Below are 15,384 nucleotides of genomic sequence, written 5' to 3' on the forward strand. Positions count from 1 at the left end.
TTAGCCAGGCCTGGTGGCAGGCAACTCCCAGCTAGTCCCAGCTGCTTGAGAGGTTGAGGCGCAAGGATTGCTTGAGCCCATGAGTTTGAGGCTGTAGTGAACTAGGATCACACTACTGCACTCCAGTCTGGGTAACAGAGTGAAACCCCCTTAAAAAAAATCTAGGAACTATGTAAGCTAAAAAAGAATTCAGCCTGGTTGCCAGATACAAAACAATGCACAAAAACTATTAATGTTCTAATACAGCAGCAGCTATCAATAAAAAATATGTTATCTCAAAAAATATTCTTGCACCATGTTAACAAAACTGTAAAGTATCTATGGACAAATTTAATATGTGCAGAAGCCACATATAAAAGTTATAAAACCTCGCCAAAGGATATAAGAGGCATTTTAAAAATGCAACCATACTCCTGAATGAGGAGAATCAATACCACAGAGATTTCAGTTCTCCCTGATTTGGGCTATAAGTTCAATGTCTATTTTAATCAAAATTCCAGAGGGTTCATTTCTTTTAAAGGAACTGGACAATGTCATCTCTGAATTGACATGGAACAGTAAGAAGCCAAAGGTAGACAAAACATTTCAAAGAAAAAAGGATAAGGAGAGAGAATTCTTTTTCCAAATAAACCTATTAAAAGCTACATTAATTAAAATGTATGGTACAAGTTTAGAGAAAGACAACCAAAGGAACAAAACAGAACCCACAAGCAGATTAAGTATATCTGGGAGTCTGGTATACAGCAGTATGGCATTAAAATCTGAGAAAAGGATAATAAAATGCCACATGGGCCATGAGCCATAATGTGGAAAGAAGGACATAAATCCCTTTCTTGATCGGCTTACAAAAATAAATTCCATTTGGTTTAAAAGCCTAAATGTAAGAGTTAAACTATAAACCTTACATAAAAGAATATCCTTTGTGTCATCAGAATAGGAAAAGAAATACACACACACATTTTTATTTGGAAACGGGGAAATAAGGGAAGAAAATCAAGGCAATGAGTGCGTTAAAGCTACTGAATTGCTATTTAGCCCATTAAGTTTATGGCACAATAGGACTATCTAATCATCAATGTCTGTAAACAAGAGCTTGATCTTTTCCTTTCAATATTTTTATTACATTCCTTCTTCTAGGTGTATTGAACTGACTAGAATTTCTATAAAGTTTGATTAATAACAATTTCTATAAAGCTCACTTTCATAGAATAAATAGGGAAGCAGTTTGCCACAACAATTAAGAGCTTGTAGTATGGAAATCAGAATATTTGAGTTCAAGTTCAGGTGCTACCACTAACTAGCTCTAACCTTACACAAGTTAACTTCATATGTGAGTCTCCATTTTGGTTTTAATTACCACTTTAGCTAAATGAATGACCATTACTTTACAGTGACCTGTGATCCTGTTTTGACCAACTGTTTTAGAAGTTTGACATATTTGACAGGCTTCCCCAAATCAAATTTCTAATTCTAAAATTAAGTCTTTTTTAACCACCAACTATCTTTAGGATGCTCCAGAGGTCCCTGAACAATAAATCCATTTATTAAATATGTTAAATTAAATGGGAAGCACTGTCAAATAAGAAATGATGTTTAGGCTGGGCATGGTGGTTCATGCTTGTAATCTTAGGACTGCGGGAAGCCAACATAGAAAGACCATTTGAGGCCAGAAATTCAAGAACAGACTAGGCAATAATACAACTACAAAAAATTATAAAAGTTAACTGGGTGTGGTGGTGCATGCCTTAGTCCCAGCTACTTGCAAGGCTGAGGAAGGAGGATCACTTGAGCCCATGAGTTCAAGGCTGCAGTGAGCTATGATCACACCATCGCACTCCACCCTGGGTAACAGAGCAAGACCCTGTCTCAAAAGAAAAAAAAAAGGAAATGACATTTAACCTTCTTTGAGTTATATTTGTAAGACTATGTTATTAAAATGTATTCCAAAATTGAACAAGAGTCCTAGAAATCTGGTATGGCTTAGTATATGTTACCAGTCATATTTGGGGGTTTTATGTTAAATTATTATAGGCTACATAAAATAACCAATTTTCCTTGACAACTGGGTCTTTAACCATGGCCATTTTAAATCTTGTCAAGAGTTATTTGCATAGTTTTGATGTTTTTTTCTGAAAACTCTTTGCAAATTCTAAAGTGTTGTAGCTTTAAGGAGGCTCATGGAAAAGACTGCAGTAAATACTCTCGAATACAGGTTTTTGACAAGTTTGAGACTGTATCTCCAGAATGTGCAAAATTTTCTAAAACTCTAATGGAAAAAAAAAAGTGGACTCAAGCAAAACAAGAATTAATTACATGGGACTGAAATGAATTATTTTATGGCTTTGTTGTTTGAAACATTGTTAATTCTTTTTATGTTTTATTTTCCAGAGATGAAAAAAAAAAGTGTGTGTGTACATAATGAAACTTTCACAATTTGGTAAAGTATACTTTTATGAGTGAAAAGTGAAACATTTACTTTTCTGCCTACATGATCCTTCCAGAATTTGGAAACCATTTGTGAATAATCTTCTTCTATGGCAATACAGTTATTTACCTAAGCTCAATGAGAATTTGTTCTCTCTGTAGCAGGACAATTGGAAACAAAGGTTATATTATCCAGGCTTTGACTGGGATGTGGTATTCTCAGATATGACCAGAAATGCTTTAGGAACTAAGCTTAATTTTAAGAAGCCAATAAAGCCTTTGGAAAAACTGGCCTGGTACTTTGTCTATATGTACCCTTACATGGTGCCTAGCCTTAGAGTCAGTAAAGAATGTTTCTGACAGGCCCAGGAACCTCAGAATATTTTGAGTACCTCAAGAAAAGAATTCACACAGGTACTACAGGTAAAATCTGATGTTGAGTCTATGGCTTGCCTTTCTAACCTGAAGAAACTTTTAAAGGTCTAATCTGAAATTCCTTATAAATTCTAACTGAGCAGATTTAGAGTCTATTTGGTCAGTAACTATTCTTATAGTACTCATGTAAATAATCAGATCAAATTCAATAAGACTACCCTTATTTTGCAAATAAATTGGACTTACTACAATTATCTTTGGTAAAAATGGGAAACTGGGGGAAAAAATTATGTTTTCAAAAAAAATACATAGTATATTTGTTACTAGATTCTAGCTCATTGTTGTTTAGATTTTATTATTTACCTGTAATTTGAACTAAATCCTAAATTTTTAGTTTCCTCCTCCAGTACCTGACTACAACTCTCTAAACTAATATATGAAATTTTTCTCCCATTTTTCTGACTTAGTTTCCCTGAAATTAAATTGTCCTTTTCCTAAGCCCTGTATATGAATGCTAGACGACTTCATATAAACTTTGGGAAAATCACCGTGACAACTTATTTATGGACAGAAAGTTCACAGCAACACCTGATTCAAACTGCAATTCAGGAAAATCTCTCAGATTGCCACTGCCTACTCCCACGCCAACTGTAGATATTTCAAACACAATTGTAGAAAATCTTAGCTAACTGCCCTCCAGATTCATAGATTATCTTACAGACTGCTCTAAGCATTAACCTTTGTTATTTTTGCATGCACTTTAATGGAAATTCACTTATAACACCACCTCCTAAAATGAAATGAAACTATTTACTTGAACTGACCTATTTTCACATCTAAGAGACTGATTCAATAAGATAAGGAATGATGCACCCAATTTTGTTCCTTTCTCCTTGTTCCAATCTATGTTTTTCTCTCCCTTTGCCAATCTCTTATCTTAACACCTCTAACTTGAGTCTCTCCAAAGCTACCAATTTGGCTTTTAATATGTGAAACTTTCTAAAAGTAAAGTTTCAAAGGAGGGACTCAAGGAAACCAAAATATTTCTCCCCCAAACATTAAGTATTATTACGTTAAAGACACTGAGAACATAGGGGAGCTCTCTGCCTCAACCTCTACTTGCCTGCTGGCTGGATGTGAATCTCCCTACTGGAGATACCACTTGCTCATTGGCTTAAAGAAGGCACCAGAGAAACATGAGAACAGATTTTACTACCTTCCCACATTTCCGCCCTTCACAAGACTGGAACTGCTCTCGCCTCTGTTTTGCCACTACAGGACTTATGGCTCTTTGTTAAAATAAAATTTGAGCAAGGCTCCTAAGCCACTGCCTTGAGAGAGATAGTTCTGAACTGAGGCCTCTCCCACATGATGGGTACAGCATGAATCAGTGAACTTCTTTTTTTTTTTTGAGATGGAGTCTCATTCTGTGGCCCTGGGTAGAGTTCCCTGGCATCTTAGCTCACAGAAACCTCAAACTCTTGAGTTCAAGTCATCCTTTTGCCTCAGCCTCTCGAGTAGCTGGGATAATAGGTGTGCTCCACAATGCCTGACTAGTTTTGTTTTGTTTTCTATTTTTTTAGTAGAGATGAGATCTTACCCTTGCTCAGGCTGGTCTGAACTCCTGAGCTTAGCAATCCACCTGCCTCAGCCTCCCAGAATGCTAGGGTTACAGGCAGGAGTCAGTAAACTTCTGCTGGTTTTTTTCTTGTTAATCTGACTTTTGTTTTCAGGAGTGTCTCAACTAAGAACTTATGAGTGTTAAAAATTAAATTATATTTTCTCATCTTCACTTTGCTCATCTGTCAAATGAGAATTGTTAAGAAAAAGTTTACTCTTGTCTTTTCTGCAGTTGTTCTTGTCTTACCTGAATAGTTTCTTCCAGGCGGTAGCACTCAAGCACTTGCAGTGTTTCTGTAACTTGGTTTGGGTTGAACTGACACAACAGCTCAATGAACTGTTCTGTAATGCAGGGAGATATTTGCAGCGATTCTTGATTTACATGAATACCTTCCCTAAAAATACAGAAGGTAAGAGAATACCAAATTGTAGCATTATTTAATCACATCTGTCATTTAAAGGCTACAGGTACAAAGCATGTTATGTTAAAGTCAGGGCTATCTTCCAGTCAAGCAAAAATGTGAATTAAAAGGCCAGTGTTACTTAGGGTTACTCAGGGAAACCATACATCAGAGGCATTTTAAGAAGCAATACTTTTTCAGGTTGCATCGGATAATTAAGGAAGTAATATTCAGTGAGATTCTTCTAAATCACACCAAATGTTACGCTTTGCTCTGAAAGAAACAAGAAGACCCACTCAATTCAGTCTAAACAATTTGGTCTGTAAGGAACTATAATTAAAAAGAAAAGTAACTATAATAAACCATCTTCCAATTTCCATAACTGTCTCTTCTATATGCTCCTCACAGCATCAATCATATCACATTGCAATTACCTCTTTAATTATCTGTCTTGTCTAAAACTTTTGGACCTAACTCCCAGGCCGCAGACCAGAGGCAGTCCATGGCCTGGTAGCAACAGGGCTACATAGCAGGAGGAACGGCACGCAAGCCAAGGAAGCTTCATCTGTATTTATAGCTGCTCCCCATCACTCACATCACCACCTGAGCTCTGCCTCCTGACAGACAAGTGGCAGCAGTAGATTCTCTAAGGAGCATAAACCCTACTGTAAACTGCACAGGAAAGGGATACAGCTTGCACATTCCTTGTGAGAATCTAACACCTGATAATCTGAGGTGGAGATGTAATGTGCTTGAATCATCCTGAAACTATCCCCCACACTGGTCTGTGGAAAAATTGTCCTCCATGAAACCAGTCCTTGGTGCCAAAAAGTTGGTGACTGCTGCTCTAAAAGACTACTGACTTTGTGAAGGTAGACACCATGCATCTTCTCACTAATGAATTACTGAAGCCAACCAGTGTCTTGCCTGTGTAAGGGCTAATTTTTTGGTTACTAGTAAAGCAAATTAAAAAGTGATGAATAGTAAGATATACAATATTTGTGAGTCTATTTAACTTGTGTGCCAGCTACTCCCAAAGCCCACTATTCATAATGCCTACACAAATGTTTTGGAAGTAGAGTATTAACTTCATCATGCTGGGTACTCAACTACTGGTGGGCCAAAGGAACTATTAAAGAAATCAACTACTGCTCTTTGGAGACATAAGAATCATTTTCCTCTGTAGTTTCAAAAGAAGTCAGTTCCTTCTGAGAGTCCTATCTTCTCTTTAGAATTCTTCAACTAAAGCTCCTTATATAAAGAGTTGGGAGATTAATAAGATACAAAAGTGATTGCTTGGGAAGCTAGCTTTTTGAAAAAAGATTAAAGTGGACAGTCTAAAGCAGTAGTTTCCAGCTTTTCAGATATCACGGCACACAGAAAATGGTGATATTTGTAAAGCTCACTGGAATGAAATAAGATTGCTCACACAGGAGTCTGGGTCTGGTTGCCCCAAGAGCTGAAGGATCAGTCTCTAAGCACACCGGTAACCCTGTGCACTGCACCAAAAGCCAAAGGCTGGGAATCACTGGACTCTGAAAACGATTTGGATTTTATAATTTTTCTGTAAATGATGGTAAGTAGCACTCCTGTTTTTACGAATAAGATGCTTGAATTATAAAAGAAGGGATTATATTTAGACATAGGACATTTTTCCTTTTTTTTCTTTTTTGAGACAGTCTCACTTTGTTGCCCTCAGTAGAGTGCCATGCCATCACAGCTCACAGCAACCTCAAACTCTTGGGCTCAAGAGATTCTCTTGCCTCAGCCTCCCTAGAAGGTGGGACTATAGGCACCCGCCACAACACCTGGCTTTTTTTAGAGATGGGGTCTCGCTCTGGCTCAGGCTTGTCTTGAACCCTTGATCTCAGGCAATCCACCCACCTTGGCCTCCCAGAGTGCTGGGATTACAGATGTGAGTCACTGCACCCGGCCTTATTTTTCCTTATTTAAAAGCTTATGATACTCAGTTCTAACCAAAGGCTGAATGATAAACTAAGTAGGTTTTGCTGTTTGGAGCTTTCAGTATTTGCTGATGGGTTAATTCTGTGTCTCCTCAAATTGACTGTAAATTTAAAAAAAAAAATCAAGTTTTCAGCTTTGGGTTTTTTTTGGGGTATCTCACATCTGCCTTTAATATATAGAATTTTGTTCAGTGACTGGCTATTCTCTGTGGTACCTACCATCTGTTTTCATCACACAACTTGAAAATTACCTGTTGAAGTGTCTGTACCCTCAAACTACATTATAAACTCCATGAGAACAAACACTGTGCTGTATTCGTCATTGTCACCCCAACTTTTAACATAGGCTTGGCACATGATAAACAGAGCTCAGTAAATACACGCTGAAGTGAATTAAACTGACTGGGAATGGTATGTGGGAATCTCAGCAGAGGGAAACACAGAAAAGAGGGGTTTATAATATCAAAGATAGCTGGGAATAAATCCTATCTGAAAGATCTACATTGGAGAAATCAGAGGATGCACAGGATAAATCCAGGGAAATGGTAGTTCTCTGTATGGGACCATGATACTGTCATATGTTAAGAAATATATATGGAAAAAAAATAGGTGGGGGCGGCACCTGTAGCTCAAGAAGTAGGGCACCGGCACCATATACCGCAGGTGGTGGGTTCAAAACTGACCCCAGCCAAAAACTGCAAAAAAAAGGAAAGAAATATATGTGGTCTCTGCCCCTGGTTCCTGCCATACAGTTCCTAAAACCCTTGGTATCTCTGAAGTGGTACTATTTTTTTTTTTGAGACAGAGTCTCATTATGTTGCCCTCATTAGAGTGCTGCTACGTCACAGCTCACAGCAACCTCTAACTCTTGGGCTTAAGCGATTCTCTTGCCTTAGCCTCCCAAGTAGCTGGGATTACAGGTGCCCATGCCTGGCTATTTTTTGGATGTAGTTGTCATTGTTTGGCAGGCCTGGGCTAGGCTGGGCTGGAACCCACCAGTTCCGATGTATGTGGCTGGCACCCTAGCCACTTGAGCTACTGATGCCAAGCCACGACTACATTTATTTTTAAGATGGAATAATTTGATGTAATGAATACACTATTTAGTATACTTTTAAAATAGCATCTTTCCAAGAATATTTGAAAACAGGCTTGGAGGTTTTTTTTTCTTTTTGAGACAGAGTCTCACTATGTTGCCCTGGGTAGAGTACTGTGGCATCAGAGCTCACAGTAACCTCCAACTCTTGGGCTTAAGCGATTCTCTTGCCTCAGCCTCCCGACTAGCTGAGACTACAGGCCCCTGCCACAACGCTTGGCTATTTTGTTGTTGTTATTGCAGTTGTCATTGTTGTTTAGCAGGCCTGGGCCGGGTTCGAAACCACCTGCCTCAATGTATGTGGCTGGCGCCCTAACCGCTGAGCTATGGGCACCAAGCCTGAAGTGGTACTTTTTAATTTTTTCCATATGCTAGTGATAGGACCTGGGGCTGGGGGCTCCCAGGCAGTCTCAGGATAGGGGCTGGTTGCCAGGGAAACCAACCATGTGATTAGAGTGTTAGAACTTTCAATCTTACTTCACACACCTTAGCAGAAAGGAGAAGGGCTGAACGTTGAGTCTATCACCAGTAGCTAATGATGTAATCAGTCATGCCTGTAACAGTTTCCATGAAAACCCAAAAGGATAGGGTCTGGGAGCTTCTGGATTGCTAAACATGGACGTGGCTGGAGGCAGCGCACCTCTGTGGCCTCCTACACACCCTGCCCTGTGCATCTCTTCCATCTTGCAGTTCATTCGTATCCTCTGCAATATCCTTTATAATAAGCCACTAAATGTAAGTAAGGTGTTTCTCTGAATCATATAAGCTGCTCTAGAAAATTAATAGAACCTGAGGAGGGGGTTAAAGAATCCAATTTATACATAGTAGGTCAGAAGCACAGATCAAAACCTGTGGTCTGTGCTTAGCATCTGAAGTGGGGGAACCAGTCTTGGGGAACTAAGTCCCTAAACCTGTGGAATCTGATGCTAACTACAGGTGGACAGTGTCAGAACTGAATTAAGCTGTAAATTGCAGGGCACTCGGAGTCCACTGGAGAACTGCTTGGTAGGTGGGTGTGGAAAAAGTCTCCCTACACATATTTGTGATCAAAGCAGTTTGTTTTTTCCTATTTATCATCAGAGGGATCAAGATTGTGCCTCAAGGGAACACTATTAGGTAAAAGAGAATGGGAATGTTAACCAATGTTTCCCCATGTTCAGGTGAGCCGGTGTTCTTTATAGATGTTTATGCCAAATTGTAGGTGTTGTTATTAATAGTATTTCATCTATCTTAGACTTCTGTTAATATATCTTATAAATGCAAGACTATGGAGTGGAGCAAATTAAGACTAGACATAAGCATGAATCACAGTACTTAATTCCTCCCACATTTACTGACAGAACCATTTACAAGAACTGAAGTTCTGAATATGCATCAGACCAAACAAATTACCCAAATGAATAGATTTTGATGCATTCATTTGTGGGGGAAATAATGTGTCTGAAGGGAAATGATTCGATAACATCAATGTAATCAAAACTTTATTAAATAAGCTATGACATTAATGAATTTACATCCATTTGTGAGTGTTGTTTATCGACTTTGCACATAAACACCATTGCTTATACCCAGTTCCTAAAGCTGTTCTTGCTAGTCTTCTATGACAACCTGCTTTCCCACATACTCACTGCTAACTGCAATGGCCATTAAGATGGATTTTAGACCTAAACCATATCTACTGTTTTGCAAATCTATTTTAACAACAGCATTGGCTAAAACAATATAGACAATTAAATATATGTAAATGAGAGAAAACTTAAACTTTTAAACTTTAAAACTTCTGTTAGTTTTATGAGAAAGCATGTGTGTGCCTTCTCCCTCTCCTTCCTTCCTGCCCCTCCCACTTTTTCCCTCTCTCTCTGTCACATACTTGCCCACCCTAAAATTTGGGATGGAGACTATTTCTATCCACTTTTACTCAGGTTACAACAATCATTTTAAATTATAACCTTGTACACTGAACCACTTCTGGGAAAGGATAACTACACACATACACATTTACTGGAAAACTTACATTAAAAGGATTTTAAAATTAAAAATTCTGACTTCCTAATATTTGATGAAGAAAAAAATTGCACTAGAATAAAAAAAGGCTGATCTAATCCCTCTCCCTCATTCTAAAAACTGCACCTAATATGGGCCAGTCTAGATTTTTCTTTCATGTCTCTAAGGAAGAAGATTTTACATTCTCTTCCAGTACCTTGTTGGGACAACCACACCTCATCTGAACTGGATTCTCTGGTCATCCCCTATCTCCAGTCTTTGCATGTGGTGGTACACTGATGACTACTCCGTACCTTTTTAGATGCAGAACTCAGATATATCACTTACAATGCACGAGAGTAAAGAAAAGTTTCCCCTATGGTTTTCACTCAAATTCAGTTGCTTTACAGGCTTTAAGATGCAATTTTAGGGCGGTATCTGTAGCTCAGTGGGTAGGGCACCGGCCACATACACTGAGGCTGGCGGGTTTGAACCCGGCCCAGGACAGCTAAAAACAATGACAACTAAATTAAAAAATAAAAAATGCAATTTTAGTTTTCCATACACATTCCATGTTAAAAATGCCACAATGTAATCTTGTGGCAATTGAACAAAACATAAGTGAATATGCCAGTCTGCCTTAAAAATGCCTTAAATGTGATGATTGTTGGTAGCATATGAAATTTGTATGAAATTGTAACATAATACACACGATAATGTCTACAGACTTGACAACTGCTGGCTTAGATGGAAACCTGTCATCTGGCAAGAAGGACTCAGTAGCATCTTTTAGTCTCTTTGTTCTCTTTGATGACCCTTCACATTCTACACAGCTGCCAGTATTCCCTCATCTAGGAACAGCCTCAATCCCTGATCACCTTATGAACTTTACAAAGCACAGACCAAAGCAAACAAGCACACTATTCATCTGTTGCCAAAGATTCAGCCACATCAAACTGATGTAACAGCAGATCTAAGGTAGTTGGCCTTAGGACATCTGGTCACTTTCCATTTTACTAGCTTGACTAAAGTCAAGTTTTAAAATATAAACCTTTAAATCTTAACAAAATTTTTGTTATTTCTCTACTCTTCATAAAAAGGAAACTATTATTTTGACTGTACTCCTGCACAGGCAACAAGAATGAACTTTATAAACTAACAGTAAAAGCCTAATAATTTTGGGATGGAAAGAATAATTTAGCTCTGTAACCGTATCAGGTGTAAAAATTATTTAGGTCTTTCCCATTCCATACAGACTTACATCAATAACCTTAGGGTACCTAAAACAATTTTTCTGAAGTACCACAATTAGTAATAATAAGAATGATGTAGTCATTTTCACTGTGTATTTTCTTCCTAAAAGCAAAGTTTTCCTTATCACTAAAATCCGCTTGTTATCTAACTAGCAGGGGTTGTCTAGCTCATGTTGAAGAAAGATTGTAAAGATACAGGCTCTGGCATCTCAGCTTAATCCTTAAACTGACTAGGTTTGGGATTCTAGGTTTGGGTGAGGAATTCTAAGCCATTCGCAACCTCATCACAGACACATTGTTTCACATAAACAGTTCTAGAAATGGTTTCACAATTGACACCGGGTCAAACTATTGCAAATCTATTATGACATCCATATACAATTCTTAACATATATAGAACAGAGTCTTCTGGTTTTTATTTAATGCTAAAATGCTTTGAATGCAATGACTGTAGGTAGCATATGAAATCTGTATGAAACTGTGACATAATACACACAGTAATGTGTATTATGGCATGAATTTACATTCATAAGTAGTTTAGAAATGATCATTCCCACCCTCACAACAAGAAAAAAACCAAGCAAACTAAAAATCAACAACTCTTCTTAGATCCTTAGAGAACCGAGGGCAAAAGTAAACCAGCCCCCTCAAATAAGGTGGATATAGAGAAATCACAGTTGAGTGGAGCAGAGGCCCAGCAGGAGATTCTGTGGCTACTAGAGCCAGTACCAGTGCAGGAAACTTAAAACGGTAATTGGCAAATTACTAAAGATTCACTCAATATAAGCTTGAGAGTTAAGTTTCAGGAGGACCAATCTTAGTTGGGCATTCCCACACTTTCATGAGTTTACATCCAGGAGGCCCATCAAGTTCTCACTGTGAAGATCAGAAGAAAATCCCTTCGTGCTTCCACCATGGGGAGAAGTAGCCACATTGAAATAAACCCACAGCATTCTGTTCTCGCTTGGTGTGATATGCTCAATTACATCCCCCCACCTGACCCTTGGAAATAGTCTGTGGACATGGAATTACCTAAGTTAGGATGACATAACACTGGAGTAGGGTGGGACCCTAATCCAATATGACTGGTGTCCTCATAAGAATGGAAAATTTGAATACATACACACATAAGGAGAACACCATCTGAAGAAGACTGAAGTTGGTATGATGCTTCTATAAATCGAGAAATGCCAGAGACTGTCAGCCGTCCACCATCAGCTAGGGGAGAGGCATAAATCAGATCTTCCTCTGAGAGCTGTCAGAAGGAGCCAGTCCTGCCAACAACCTGATCTCGTACTTACAGCACACAGAACTGTGAGATAATAAATGTCTGTTGTCACTCAGTTTATGGAGTTTTGTTAAGGCAACCCTAGAAAACACCTTGTCCTCAAGGGATATTATTTTATTACAGCCTACCCAACCTGGGAGAAGTGAAGTACCCAATTTCAGCCCACTCTAGCCTTCTGTGTGGAGAAAGGGGATACCCAACTCTGGGTATCTCCTGCCCTCTTGTCTTGCTTAAGGGGATTGTGATGCTGAGAGGCACCTGGGAAAGTCATAGCTCAGTGACACTGGTTCATTAAAGTACTGAAAGCTAATCATAGGACTACAGAACACCCCCACCCCACCCACCCACACCAGCACACTGACAGAGCTCCTACAGAATGACTGGAAAATACAAGGGAAAAACTGCCCATCTCAGATCTTACTTAAAAAGAAGTCTCTAGAGCAACGCAAAGATGATGGGGAAGACAAAAACAAGCCTTATAACTTCAGCAACAGTAAATACAGTCTAACTCTTAGCAAGAGAAACATAAAACCTCATAATAAATATCTATTTACTTCAGTTACTTTTACACAGTACAGTGTATCTAGCTTTTAACAAAAAAAATTATTAGTCATACTAAGAGAAAAATATGCAGCTTGAAGAGATACAGCAAGTATCAGAACCAGACTCAGATATATCAGAGATGTTTATCATACCAGGGATTCAAAGTAATTATGATTAATAAGTGATAGGCTCTAAGGAGAAAAATGGACAATATCCAAAAAGAGATGAGTAATATAAATGATAAAAGCTCTAAGAAACAATCAAAAAGAAAATGCTAGCAATTAAAAACACTAACAAATGAAGAATCATCAGGTGCCTGGACATAGCAGTGACTTTAAAAAAAGTCAACAGAAACTTCCAAAACTGAAATGCAAAAAGAAAAATGATTGAAAAAGATGGAACAGAATCTCCAATAACTGTGGAACAATTAGAAAAGGTATCACACATAATGGCAAAATCAAAAAGAAAGAAAACAACAGAAGAAACATATAAAGTAAAAATAATGAATTTTGCAAAATTAATGATTGGCACCAAAACCACCTCTCAGAAGCTCAAAGAATATTAAGCAGGTTAATATAAAAAAAATCTATACCTTGGCATATTATATCCAAACTGCAGAAAAATCAAAGACAGAGAAAAGTTTGTAAGAAGCTGGGAGGATTTCTCCCTGTGGGAAAAAGGTAAATAAAAGGCCCTCAGCACCCTCCACCACTGTCATGGATGCCTGTAGTCTTTACAGCTAGAGAGTCCTGTAGTTCTCACAGCCTCAGAGCCTAGCTTAGTGAGTTTCCCAAAGTCCACACACATGCAATACTCCTGAGGAGCCCACGTTAGGTCCTGTCCCTGTGGCCCAAGCTCCTACTGCACTACACAACCTTGAAACTGGAGCCACTGCTAGAATGCATCCTACTCTGGGGGCCAGTAGTCACTGCACCCCTTCATTCCTGAGGTTCTGCCATCATTGTATTATACAAAGCTCACACACGGTAGCACACCACTCCTCAGCTAAGCTGCTACAGCTCTCTACCCAACTAGGATGAGCTGCCTTGGAGGCACTCCATCTCCCTGATCCCAGTTGCTACAGTGCCCTTTCTCTTGGTTACATGGAGTGTAGGGCCAGAGGAACAGCTATACCTCTCAACACCTTAGCCAATGTGGCACCCTGCCTCCATGGAAACTGGGCCCAGCCCAACAGAGCAGCTGTGGCCCCAGCAGCCTGAGCTAACATGGTGTCCCACTCCACAGGGAAACAGTGCTTTGACTTAGCCATGCTACCCACCCACTGGGCCAAATAGCTACAATGCCCTGCCTTCCCTGGATCTGGACTGGCTCTCCAGAGTCAGAGCTACTGCAGGGCAGCACCGCTCTGGAAACAGTCGTCATCACACTGCTTCTTGCCCTTTAGAGCCCAAGCCACAAGCAGCAGCCTACTATTCTTGGGGGCATGAGCTACTGAGGAGTCACAGTCTTTGACTCTGTGGGAGATCAGCATCTCCTGTACCTCAGAGACTGAACCTAGGCCCAGGTTTCAGGTGCTACAGTGGTTCAGCCAGATACGAAATCTAGGGCTCTAGCTCCACTGCCACTATGAGCACCTGGACACTGGAATATAGCACAGCTGTGGCTGCCCATTAGCGTTGCAACCAAAAGGAATCTCCTCAACTAAGTCTCCCTACTGTGGGGAGAATGAGAATAGAAGGTCACTTAAAGCACTTGCCACTACAAATCCTAAAAACCTACACTGTCACAAACTCCAACTGCCTAGACCACTGAGGTAGCCACATTTATCACGGACATTGATAACAGCTAAAAACAATGCACAGGGATTATGCTACTGCACCTACCTGAAACCACAGCAAACTCACTTTACCTAACCAGTACCTTAGAACCCATCTGCAGGTCAAAGGTTCTTCCCACAAAAACTACTCTATAAAATTTAGAAGTGGTAACTGTTCCATCAGAAATGCAGACATCAATTGAGGTACATGAGACACATGAAAAAGCTAGAAAACATGATATCACCAAAGGAACACAATAATTCTCTAGTTACTGACCCCAAAGAAATAAAAATTTACAAATTGCCCAAAAAGAAATTAAAAATAATAACCTTTTTAAAAACTCAGTGAGGTACAAGAGAATACAGATAGACAATTATATAAAATCAGGAAAACAATTGAGCTGAATGATAAATTCAATGAAAAGATATAAAAAAAGAACCAAATAGAAATCTTGGGGCAGTGCCTATGTCTCAGTGAGTAGGGCACTGGCCCCATATACCAAGATTGGTGGATTTGAACCCGGCCCCAGCCAAACTGCAACAACAACAACAACAAAAAATAGCTGGGCGAAGTGGCAGGCGCCTGTAGTCCCAGCTACTTGGGAGGCTGAGGCAAGAGAATTGCCTAAGCCCAAGAGCTGGAGATTGCTGTGAGCTGTG

At 39.3% G+C, this 15,384-nt stretch overlaps 1 protein-coding gene across 1 annotated transcript in view; it reads right to left on the reverse strand.

Annotated features, from left to right (window-relative positions):
* Positions 1-15,384, reverse strand: part of VPS8 (VPS8 subunit of CORVET complex) — a 329,884-nt gene that overhangs the window by 113,736 nt on the left and 200,764 nt on the right. The window contains exon 37 of the mRNA XM_053565122.1: positions 4,667-4,814. Coding sequence (XP_053421097.1) covers positions 4,667-4,814 — 148 coding nt within the window. The remainder of the gene's footprint in view (positions 1-4,666; positions 4,815-15,384) is intronic.

Source organism: Nycticebus coucang, chromosome 16 (assembly GCF_027406575.1).
Source record: "Nycticebus coucang isolate mNycCou1 chromosome 16, mNycCou1.pri, whole genome shotgun sequence".
In the NCBI taxonomy this organism is placed as follows: domain Eukaryota; kingdom Metazoa; phylum Chordata; class Mammalia; order Primates; family Lorisidae; genus Nycticebus; species Nycticebus coucang.